Here is a 12,193-nt window from a genome sequence, read left to right on the forward strand (position 1 = left end):
TTTCGTTTTTTAGTAACAGATACTTACCTTTCGTATACTGAACTGGATTTATTTTACAGTCGTAGGCTAGTTTTCTCTTCACCTTACTCCCTATTAAGTTACTCCTAGCATCGTTTTGTGCGACCTGGAGTCTGTATTTGAACTCGACAGGGTAGCTGTCGTAGTCATACATAGGATCCATTAAGCCATCTGTGAAATTATTAGGTAATATGCTTATTTGGTAATATGACTTACCAAATACCAGCTCATGTGGTGTGTATTTGTTTCGCCGTGAATCGTATTATTGTGCGCAAAACATCAATAATGAAGCCAGCTGCTCCACGATGATGCTTGTTTTTCGCAATTATTGCGCAAATACGCGCCCTTTGTCTTATGCGTATTTTCTAGAGCTTCCATCGACTCGTGGTGATACGCAGTCGATGTGAGTTGGCTAATTATTAAAATAAAAACTGCTGAACAGTTCGCATACCTGCTTCACAGTACTTGAGATAAATTCTGTGCCACGCTCCGTTGCTATTTCCCGCGGTATCCCGCATCGTAGTACGAAGTTTTCCACAAATATCCAAGTTACGGTGACTACATCTTTTGACTGTATTGGGTATGCTTCCACAAACTTAGACAGTTCGCACTGCAAAGTGAGAATGTAAACGTGACCGTTTGCGTCCTTAGGCAGTGGACCCACTTTAACTAGGTATACTTTTTCGAACGTATAATTTGAAGTCGTAGTTATTTCTAAAGGCTGTTTAATTTTTACACAATATTTCTGTTTCCACCCCGACGGCTGTCAACGAGGACACCCTCAAGTCTACGCCAGGGTGACCAGCTACAGCTCCTGGATCGCAACCAGATTGTGAATCTTTTGTGAAATTATCAAGAACTATTGTAACTTTTATTTTAATTACACACACACTCATACTCATAGATTTCGGGTCGGTTCATTTCGAATGTGTAACAAACCTCAAAAATTTGATGAGACCTTACTTCGTTTAGTATATTTTTCTATGTTTGGTATCATGGACGAACAGACGAACAAGTCGTGCGTCTGGTGGTAAGTAACACACCTGTCCACAACAGTTGCAAACCCACTCCGAGCTTTAAATCGCAAAGATCTGAGGGGCCTACATTGAGACATAAGTTGTTACGTACATATGTTAAGACATTAATATCTGTAGAGCTCTTTGTGAAAGAGTTCGTCCAGGGAAGTACTGCCACCTTACCTATTTCTGACGCCAAGCAGTAATGTTACCATTACTGTGTTCCGGTTTTAAATGGTTAAGGGTGCTAGTGAAATTACAGGCACATGGAACTTGTCAACTTATGTCACTGCACAACTTCTTCGTCCAGTCACTTGATATTATAAAAAAAAAGTAATAATAAATTGACAAGTCCCATATGCCTGTGATTTCACCAAAACCATTCAAAGCGGGAAAGCAAAGTAATGGTCACATTACTGCTTGGCGGCAAAAATAGGTAAGGTGGCAATTACTTCTCTGGACTCATTGGGAAGATTGTGAAAAGGCAAGTCCACGAGTTTGAATAGCAGCGTAAAGCTGAACTCTATGCTAAGCGTCACGAGTTAAAAGCGCGCCCACCCTCAGCCAGTCACTATAATCCCGTTAGCGATGTACTCAAGTACCCTCACTGTGCATGAGAGTTCGCAGCGAAGACTGGCTACATTAGTCATCTTCGAGCGCAGCAGTGCCAGCCCAACTGGAAGTCAAAAGTGGTCGCCATGACCGAACACGGTCGGATATTTATATTGTTAGGAACGTCTCTGCCGGTGCCGTGTGGTGTCGGTGCCGGTGTCGTGTAAAAGTTTTAGCAAAATACTTTAAATAATGAGATCTTTATATCTTTGGTGCAACGAGCAAACCCTGTGCACATTACATCTAACAGACAGGGCCCCTCTCTCCCTCTCTATGTCGGCACTATCATGCAAGTTATCGGTTACCTAGTGACCCAGGTATTTAAATTGATAGACACGATTTATCTCGCTACCATAGAGAAACGCGCCGGCGGCTCAGTCAAGGCCATCAGCGGCCAACTGCAAAGTGTCAATGTCAAAAAACTATCTGCTCTTTGCTGGTGTGGTTCATAACGCCCCGCTTTTAAAATGTGAACATTATAGATTTTGTAACCGATTTTTATTTCATTAAAATTATTCTTAATTTCTAGTCGTTTTTATTATTTCTGGTTTAGATTTCCGAGCACGTGCACGCGATTCTCTTCTGAAATTGGGTAAAAAAGAAACAATGAATTATGCTGTCATTCGTTTAATAATCTACATTAAATCAGTGTATAAGTAATTCATGAGATCTTTTTTTGTCATAATCACTTTTGCGATTATATTTTTTATTATGCATGTCTAACCTACAATGTAACAGATGTAACAAATTATGCATTGAAAAATCAAACAGACCGACTTAAATAATAAACCCATTCAATAATATTTTCAACAGGAGAAACAAAATAAATTCCAGTGGACTATTAACAAAGCATAACTATTAGACCAAGGTGATAAAAGAAGGAGGCAAACGAGCAGACGAACCACTTGATGGGAAGTGGTCATCGTCGCCCATGGACATTTGCATCATCAGATGAGCTGCCCAAGCGTTGTCAGCCTTTAGGAGCCCTGTAAACACGCTTTTTGAAGAACCCCGTGTCATAGAGCAAAGGAAATACTTCAGGAGCAGACCATATCTTGCAGGTTCAAGGTAGGAACGAACGTAATACCCGCGTGGTCTGACAATACCAGGGATCTAAGATGTGGGGATGGACTGCACTCCTTTGGCGGGATGTGCGATGGTAGAAACGAACGGTGGCACCAGGTAAAAGTACCTCTGAACGCTCCCCATTATAAAAACTGTAGAACACACACAGAGAGCCAACGTCTCTCCGTAAACTAAGGGACTCCATACTCATACTGGGAATTCTGTAGTATGCTATGAGAGACGAAACAAATCAGAGGGTGCTGTAGGTAAGTTTTATTTAGCACACCAATTCATTTACATTTTAGTAACTTTCAAATAATTAGCTTCCAAAGTTTCTATTTCTTTGAAAAATATCAATTATAAATGAAAAAAAGTCAATATGATGGTAGTTCGATATGGTGTGGGAAAAACGATACCTAAAAATGTTCACGATAAAAAACACAAACTTATCTCGAAACATAAAAATGACCACTAATTAATTATTTGTAAAACTGTGTCATCCCTAGCGACTTTTTGATTTAAAGGGAGGATTGCAAACATTCGAGTTCTGGTGGTAATTCAAGGTGAGAATCGGGAATAGATGCTGGATGCATGGATGGATTTAATATGTGGTAAATTAATATCAAATAAAATCATACAATTTTGTTTCTTTTCATCTACCATTACCTACCATCTAGCAGTAAATATGAATAGGATGCAAAAACATAATTTTGTTACTAAATCATACGTATCAATAGGTATTTTGTAAACTTCATAATAATTGGCTAGGTAAGTATTACTTCTACATAACCTAATTACCTACTTACCTATTTAAATTACAATTAAGGGAGCACGCCGTGGGCAGAACAAGCCTCAATAATGAACATTAAAAAACGTTCTTTTTTTACGCCACCATTGTTTGCCTAGCAACGTTTTTTTTTATTAAACATTCTACATCGAATTTGGCTAGTAGACCTGGTTAGGACTTGTGGTAAGAAAGGGAGAGGACCGAGCTGCCAAAAGAGCGTATTTGGGGCAACCTACGAGTGGAACGTCGAAGATATCGCTGGAAGGATGAAGTCTAAGATCTAAAGGAACTGAATGTGTCCGAGTGATCGGAATTGGCACAAGACCCACAGAAATGGCTTTCTTTGGTGTTGAGGGCCAAGATCCACTTCGGGTCGCTGAGCCAGTAAAGTAAGTAAGTTTATTTATAGTCCCACTGCTGACTACAAGTCTCTCACAATGAGGGGGCTTGGGCTGTACTTCCCAATGAAGATTGGAAACTCCACACACGTCATTAAATGCTTTGCAAACGTATGCAGCTTTCCTCACGATGTTTCCTTCACTTCAGTGATTTACCATGAGCTTTAAAAAGCTCAGAGGTGTACCTAAGCTCGAATTTGCACCCACGACTCTGCGTGAAAGGCGGTAGGCAAAACCATTAGGCTACCATGAAATTCCCAGATCAAAATCAATTTAGAAATGTCAATTTTCCAAATTGGTGCTTCCTTGTTCACCATTAGAAAAAGGAGATCTTCAATAATGGAAAATAGAGGTATTGTTGTAGAATCCATTTGTACATAACAAATTTTGCATTAGCAGAAAACATAAACTATTTGTATGTACAAGCAACTCGGAGAGATAATTGACAACGGGTGGAACTGCTGAGGTAATTAGCAGCGAAAGCATTTTTTTAAGCATTCAGGGAATAAATCTGTTGGTAGGGATTCCACCCCGTAACCGTTCGCTATGTTAATGCTTAATTGTATGGCCACTCATTGTAGTACGGTACCATTACACTGCGTCTGAACTACAGGCAAATTCATCAAAATTGTTTGATTTAATGGTATGCGGCATAATTTTGTTTTATAGCCGTAGATCATTTTCAGGGTTCTTTACTCTTTGACATTCTGGTGAATTTATACTGTAATTATTGAATTTATTTACATCTTACAGTGCATAAGCAGCGCGACTGGCTTTCACGGACGAAGAGAGTGCCCCCAGAGCGGTGAATGAGGTAGCGGCTGGTGGTAGCATGATAACACGTATTGTAGTTTTTGCAGATGCAAACAAACAATTCTTCAATTAATTCAGTTTATTAGCGGCTCTGTAAGAAATGCGGTAGCCTGGAAAGAAAAAACCAAAAGTGGGTCGAACAATGGCAAATATTATATATAAGACTGTGAATGATGAAGCAGGGGTGAAAAACTGTATCTGTAAGGCTTGAAACACCAAATGGAGAAGGATCTGCAAGAGCTCTAGGCTTCCAAATGGCAGGAAACTACCTATAACAGACAGTAACAGCATTTTCTAGTTGCTGGAACCAAAATTCACATTGCGCCAAAAACTCTACGAAATAAAGGTAACAAATAAAGGTTACGAATTTGGATGTAGTTTTAAATTAGTTTGGTTTTTAGGCTCAACTCACACTGGCGCAGAGTCGAAGCGTCGCGACGTATCATATTTTTCACCTATAGCATATTCACCTTTATTTTCCTACTATTTAGGTACAAATATGTGTCATGCAAATACGGAATCGCGCGACGACGCGCGACAACGCGCGCCTTCGCCGCCTTCGCCTTCGCCTTTTTGTAGTTTAAAACGACGCGACGTGACGCTTCGACTTTGTGCCAGTGTGACTTGAGCCTTAACGATACATAGCATACTTACTTATTCATCTCAAAATAATCTTCAGAGTATGTAGCACATATTTTAAAAACATAAGGAAAGCCATCTAATGAAGTGATTTTCAGTTGTGGCCCCTTTGGTTTAGCCCAATATTTCGGATCGACTGCATATTTTGTAACACCTGTACACTTTTAATATAATTAAGAACAAACCTTGCTTGAAGCTGTTTTTCAATTCTATTCTCTATCATCGTTAGCCAAAGGATCCATTGCAGATCTTGATGTTTTTAAGATCAGTGAAATCTCTCTATATTAAATAAAATATGAAGCTTTCCTTGTCCGTAATGTTGTCTTCTGTCTATTATGGATTTAAAGCTATAACTGTTTGTGTATGAACGGAATACTGGAAGCTTCCAATACTAAGTTTCTATATCCAAACCTATATCAAATTCTATATCCAATACTAAGTTATTAAATCTTCTATTGTTGTGAATGGATTCATTTGGATAAGATAGATATAATCATGATTTGTATTATCTTAAAACTATCAATAGTCCGTTTCTCGCCATATTCGTTTATATTAATATTATTTTTAAATTTTATTATTTTGACTAATCATGTTTCTTTTTACTTTCTATTAAATGTAAAAGATAAATTATAAGATTTTACTACTTCTTTGTTGTCCTCTGTGCGCATTGTATCAATGTGGTTAATATTTGCCAATCGTTCTTTGGCGATTTGTTTAGATATCTCGTGATTACCTAGTCGTTCCTCTTGTTCAGGGTAAAGGTCACGGCCGTCATCAGCACCACCATGACCATCACCAGCATCATAATCACCCCCACTATTTCTTAAAATTTTGTCATATCTAGAAATTGTTTCATGCAAATTATCCTGACGAATATCATTTTCCTGACTCAACAAAGCATTGTTTTTATTCTCATTTCTTAAAATATATCTAGAATTCAAAAGATCTTGGTTCAAAACATCTTGTTCTAAACCATCACGAACGTCTAGTGGAATCTCATGACTGTCCCAATTTAATCGTTTTAATATATCTTCATCTCGAAGAAGTTTTTCTTCATCATGTGAGTTTTTTTCTTTATCGGAACAATCCATATTCTTTGGTACTACAATAACTAATGGTTGTGTTTTTGATTCAAGACGTTCACCATCATTTTGGGCATTCAATAAAGAGTCAATTTCAGTTTGTCGGAGCAACATATTAAACAAATTAGAGGTTTCTGCATCTGATAACGCAGCTGGTTCAGCAACAGGGTTATCGTAAGCATCGTAGTCACGTAGTAAACTAATATTTGGTATTAGTTCCTCATAATTATCTTCAAGCTCCTCTCTAATACGATCAGCTACAAACTCTTCTCCTACTTCTTCCCCCATAAGATGTTTATTTTCCAAAATGTATTGTTCCAATCCAAGTTGTTCTGGAGTAATTGCAGCTGCAAATTCTTCTATTGGAACTGATTTTGATTTCTGTCGGGTTTTCTTTCCTTTTCTATAATTATTTCTTGTAACTATCATGTCTGATATAACAGGTTCCACGGAAATTCCTTCAAGCTCTTCTTCTGTGCGACTTTCCTCTGTATTTTCAGCTATTTTTTGTTTATGTTCTAAATTATATTTTTCCAACGTATCACCGTTAACCAATCCAAGCTGTTCTAGGATAGCTTGCGATACTAATAGGGTTTTATCTGTAGGTTTCTTTCCTTTTCTATGTCTTTTTCTTATAACAGTTACCTCTGACGTAGTAGATTCCTCAGAAGTTTCTCCTCTGCGATAAGTTATAGCTTCTGCGCTTGGTTCCTCCTTTGTGTTTTCAGCATTTTTTGGTTTATGTTCTGAGTAATATTGCTCCCGTAGAGTCTCGCCGTTAATCTCTACAAACTGTTCTGGGGTAACTTCCGATATAATTGAATTTTCTAGTTGTTCCTCTGTATATTCATCCATACCTGGTTCATTTTCTAAACTATATTGTTTCATTGTAATACCATCGTTACTTAATTCTTGCTGTTCTTGGGTAACTTCCGATGTAATTGGTTTTGGTGTTATTGGCTCCCATTGCAAATTTATTTTTTCTGTTGTTGGTGTATGTCTTACACTAGTTACTTCTGCTACAGAAGGTTCATCTGCTTTAACTTTTGATGGAACATCTGACGAGTCTTCTAATACTAATTCGGATGGAGCAAATTTTTCAGTTGTGGATTCTTCTACTGTTCCTGTTCTGGGTTGAATTTGCCCCCTTATAATAAATATATCTGCCACAGAATGGTGCTTTGAGATAAGTTTCGATGTAACTTCCGACGTAACTCGTTTTTCTTCCGTAGATTCTTCTGCAGACATTGGTCCCCAAGGTCCAGTTATTTTCCCAGCACGGTATTTCTCAGTAATCTGTTCTTCTAGATCACGATCAATCTGTTCTTCCAGACGTTCAGCTACATTAATATTTTCAATAATAGGTGGCCTACTTGTAACGGTGTTGTCTGGTGTAATTGAGTCTTCGGATGTATTTTGATTTATCGTAGCAGGGCTTTGCCCTCCTGGTGTTCTTATATTTCTTTTTTTTTCTTGACTATCAATTTCTATATTAGCTCTTTGCTCCGTAATATTTATTAGCTCTGCCATTATTGGTTGCTCCGCAGAGTGAGATTGGTCCAAATTATTAGTTTGCTCTACAGTACTTGGCTGTTCCGAAGAACTTGATTGTTCGGCTACACTTGAGTGTTCCGCAGTACTATGTTCTTCCCGAACACGGGGTCGTTCCGCGGTGCCGGGTTCCATAGTCGCACTTCGCTGCTCCACTATATTAGGCTTCAGTGTCGTGCTTGATTCTTCCGCGGTACTAGATTTTTCCATAGTACTTGATTCCTCTGCAGTATTTAGCTGTTCCGAAGAACTTTGTAGTTCCTTTGTACTTGTTTGTTTCGAAATACTTTGATGTTTCGCAGCCCTAAGTTCAGTACTGTGTTGTTCTAAAGTACTAAGTTCCTCAGACATGCTATGCTCCTCCACCGTAATGGGCTCTTCTGTTGTACTAGTTTTTCCTGGGATATTTGATTGTCCAACGTTACTGAGTTTTTCTGCCGCACTTGGCAACCGAATTGTACTAGATTCCTCTACTGTATCTGATTGCTCTGCCGTACTTAGTTGTCTCGTCATGTCCGATTGTTCTGCAGAACTTGCTAGCTCTGAAGTGCTGGCTTTCCGTTCTGCACTGGATAACTCGGCTGTTAGCTCCCTTGCACTTTGTTCCTCCTCCGTACTTAATTGTTCAGCAGTATTTGAATGTACTGCTCTAACTAGATTTATTTCAATATGTTTTGGTTTCTGATATCTTTGTATATTTTGGTCATCTCTTCCTTTATTCTTTGATATTGCATGATGATGTCTCTTTTTCGCGTAACGATTTTGTGCAATTTGTGATCTTTCAATGTTTTCATCTTCAGCAATATTATGTGCACCTTTCTCATTTTCCAACCATTCTGATGTTCTATTATTCGTTCTTTTAGAGGCAGAGGGTAAACTCCGAGAGCTTTCAATTGACTCTGTTGTGTTCTGATGACTTAAATTCAATAAAGATCCAATGTCCGGTAATGGTGCACCATAACTGTTAAGAGCTTGAACTGCTATTACAACATCTTTTTTCCCCTTCTTCTTTCCTTTTTCAGACAAATTTGTGGTTAGTATTATTGTCATTGGCGTATCCTTTTTGCTTTTTGCTCTTTTTCTATCTGTATAAGGTATGATATTAAGAACATTGCCAACGTTGCCTTCGTCATTGGGTTGGAATAATGGAAGGAGGAGGTCTTGAAGTTGGTGTTGGATTTTTTCGTTGGAGACGGAGTCCTCAGGTTGTTGATTCTCAATATGGCGGCATGAAATTTGATGGAATGCTTGAACCAGTAGGATGCCTGTGAACAATGCAGGAATATACTCATCATATTTTTTTATTCAAATACAATGTTACAGGTACGTATGAAATTCGTAAACGTATAAAACAAATACCTTGTTTAGAATCTTAAATATACATATATTATAATATATAACATTTATCTACATTTACAAAACAGTTTAGTCGTAAATAACATCACTTATAGATACTGTGTAGATAAAAAGGATAGAGTCTCAGCTTAAGCTGTTTTTCAGACCCTATATATAATAATATAATATATATATATAATATATATATATATTATATATATATCTTGATGAACTTCTGGGTAAACCGGAAAAATGTAAAACAATTCCCAAGCCAATTCATTTATCAAATTGTGAAACTTAATCGCTTTTAAGTAAGTAGCGTAAATTATTAGTTAAGTATAAGTATTAGATATTAATTCTTTTGTTAGATCTTTTAATGGTTTTTATTCGAGGTTTTGTGCTCCTTTTTGTAAACTTTTTACTTGTGAATAAAACATAATAAAATAAAGTAAATAAACATATTAAAACGAACGGTATAGCACAAGCAAATCGATTAATAACTAATTTAAGTGATAATTAACTTTTTATTGAATGTGAGAATGTTTCGCTATCATGATATTCAATTATTTTTTGTAAAATTACTCCACTTCTTAGAAAAAATTCTTTCGATCCGGCCGGATTCGAACTGACTTTACGCTATTATGCGTAAAAAGTCAGCCTCATTGCGTGCCAGCTCCAAACCTATACTGTAAGCCATTGTCAGTAGATGCAACTCGCCTTCTATGCGGCAGCTTTTTTCGTCTCGCATATGTAGCAAAGGAAATCCGGTCTTGTCGAGAGTCCATGCTCAGAGCCGAATGCTCATTAATGAAAGACTTGTATGAGCGCTTGTGCCGACGTCGGTACACTCAGCGGTAGGCACTTATCGCGTAACCTGTTTTTTTTTTTTATTGTATCTGGTCTGGTTACGATCGGTCTGTGACAACCTTGTACACTGGCTGATCCGGGGTCAGGACCTGAACTTAGAAGGTATCTCTGCTTATAGAAGTTATAGTGCCCTTCTTGTATACCCTAAGGTTCGGTAGGGGGGGTCAATATAGTCAAAACTTATGTAGAATTCTGTACATCAATTTTATTTTTGAAATTACATCTATTTACCAAGTTTTATTAACATCGGCTAACGGAAAGTATGGGCCTCATAAGACGGCTCAAGGTCACTCAGCGGGCAATGGAGAGAGCGATGCTCAGTATTTCCCGACGTGATAGAATCAGAAATGAGGAAATCCGAAGAAGAACGAAGGTCACCGAGATAGCTCGAAGAATTGCTCCGCTGAAGTGGCAGTGGGTGGGGCACATAGCTAGGAGAACCGATGGCCGTTGGGGTGGACAGGTTTGAAAAGCGCCAGAAAGCGCCAGAAAACGTCTGTACAAGTATTTATATTCGTGTAATAGGTTTCAATGGCGGCACCGTTACATTCGGGTTTATGTCTTCATTTTTGCTCGAAAAACTATTGCAGCAAATATTTGATAATTCTTTTGCTCCGACTGTTGTATTATATGTTTTGTATTATAACTTGTTAGTAAATGGAATTTGGAACAGCTCCGACTGTTGTGGCGGTCGAGCTGGGAGTGACCGTGGTACGAAAACAAAATTAGAAAGTGAAGGAAGATGGAACAATTCAAATTTGCAATTTAAATACATGTAAAATAAAAAAATGATAGGATACAAGAGGAGAGAGGCGATACAAAAAAGCGAGATGACGGTGAAAGGAGGTCACACGTTCTTCAATGGCGACCGCGCACCGGACGACGCTCAGTGGGTAGGCCCCCCACCAGGTGGTCCGACGATCTGGTAAAGGTCGCCAGAAGCCGATAGAGGCAGGACTGATCGTCGTGGAGATCGTTGGGGGAGGCCTATGCCCAGCAGTGGGCGTCGTATGGCTGAATGATGATGATGATGAAAGTGCGCGCCGGGTTCATTCCCTAGTTTGCCATCCTTAGAGGTGAAATATTTTCTTCAAATATAAATGGGACCACTACCGAGGTACCCACTTTCTATCCAAAAAAGAATCATCAAAGTCGGTTCACAAATGCCCACAAATGAGTTATCGCGTAACACACGTACAAAAAAAACATACAATTGCATTGAGAACCTCCTCCTTTGTTTGATATCTTTTAAGATTACACAATAGACGTAAAATATTTTTTTTTGACGTTACTAGATTTCGCTCAAAGGAGCGGAATAGTCTGCTCCGCGGCAACACATTTGAGCTCGAGTGCTTATGCATATAGATCGTATTAACATATGACTTACCCTGGATCCAGACCATGATCCAACAGGCATCGAGGGCCAATGCAAGTATTTGAACACATAGCTCATTTTTATGCCCAACCTACATTGACTACTACAGTCGTCGACACAACGCATAAAATACTTTCATTTTCCTGATCAGACGACGGGCCAAAGCGGCCACCGTCCGAAGGTCTGACGATATACAAATATAAAATGCCATATTTCTCTCAGAAAGGTCTAAAAGTAGTTACATCACATATAAAACAAAAAGTTCCTTAGTGAGAGCTGGAGGCTGTACTAGGTTGGGGACCTGTGTTACAGACACAGAACAATAAATACAGTAGAAATGGTTCGTTAGCGTACGACGCGTGCCAATTACAGGCCTCGAAAGACCTACTTGAGCCCACTCCGCCATTTTCACTTTGTATGGTATGTTGTGTCATTCTTTCGTGCAAATTGTCTAAAATCCTAGACAAATGCCTTATTGTGCTCTTTTGGAGCGCAAAAATGATCGCCGCACCAAAAATGATTACCCGTAATTCGTATTTCATATCATCGGTAAGTTTTATTTTAATAAATTTTCAATTTTCTGTTCATCGAAATAATTTTTCGTTAACGAAAACGAAAGTAAAACTTATAGTCCT

At 38.4% G+C, this 12,193-nt stretch overlaps 1 protein-coding gene across 2 annotated transcripts; it reads right to left on the reverse strand.

Moving 5' to 3' along the window:
* Positions 1–2,767: 2,767 nt before the first annotated feature.
* Positions 2,768–11,604, reverse strand: LOC113234235 (G2/mitotic-specific cyclin-B3-like). Of its 2 annotated transcripts, XM_026469535.1 has the most exons (3): positions 11,571–11,604; positions 7,734–9,246; positions 2,768–7,178 (listed from the first exon to the last, which is right to left on the reverse strand). In XM_026469535.1, exons 1-3 carry the CDS (start codon positions 11,584–11,586, stop codon positions 5,948–5,950), a joined length of 2,760 nt encoding a protein of 919 aa, XP_026325320.1. In that variant the 5' UTR covers positions 11,587–11,604; the 3' UTR covers positions 2,768–5,947. The 2 variants fall into 2 exon arrangements, with proteins under 2 accessions (XP_026325320.1, XP_026325318.1); XM_026469533.1 differs by having other exon boundaries at positions 2,768–9,246.
* Positions 11,605–12,193: the final 589 nt, after the last annotated feature.

This window comes from Hyposmocoma kahamanoa, unplaced genomic scaffold (assembly GCF_003589595.1).
Source record: "Hyposmocoma kahamanoa isolate Upper Pololo Valley unplaced genomic scaffold, ASM358959v1 82, whole genome shotgun sequence".
Classification (NCBI taxonomy): Eukaryota; Metazoa; Arthropoda; class Insecta; order Lepidoptera; family Cosmopterigidae; genus Hyposmocoma; species Hyposmocoma kahamanoa.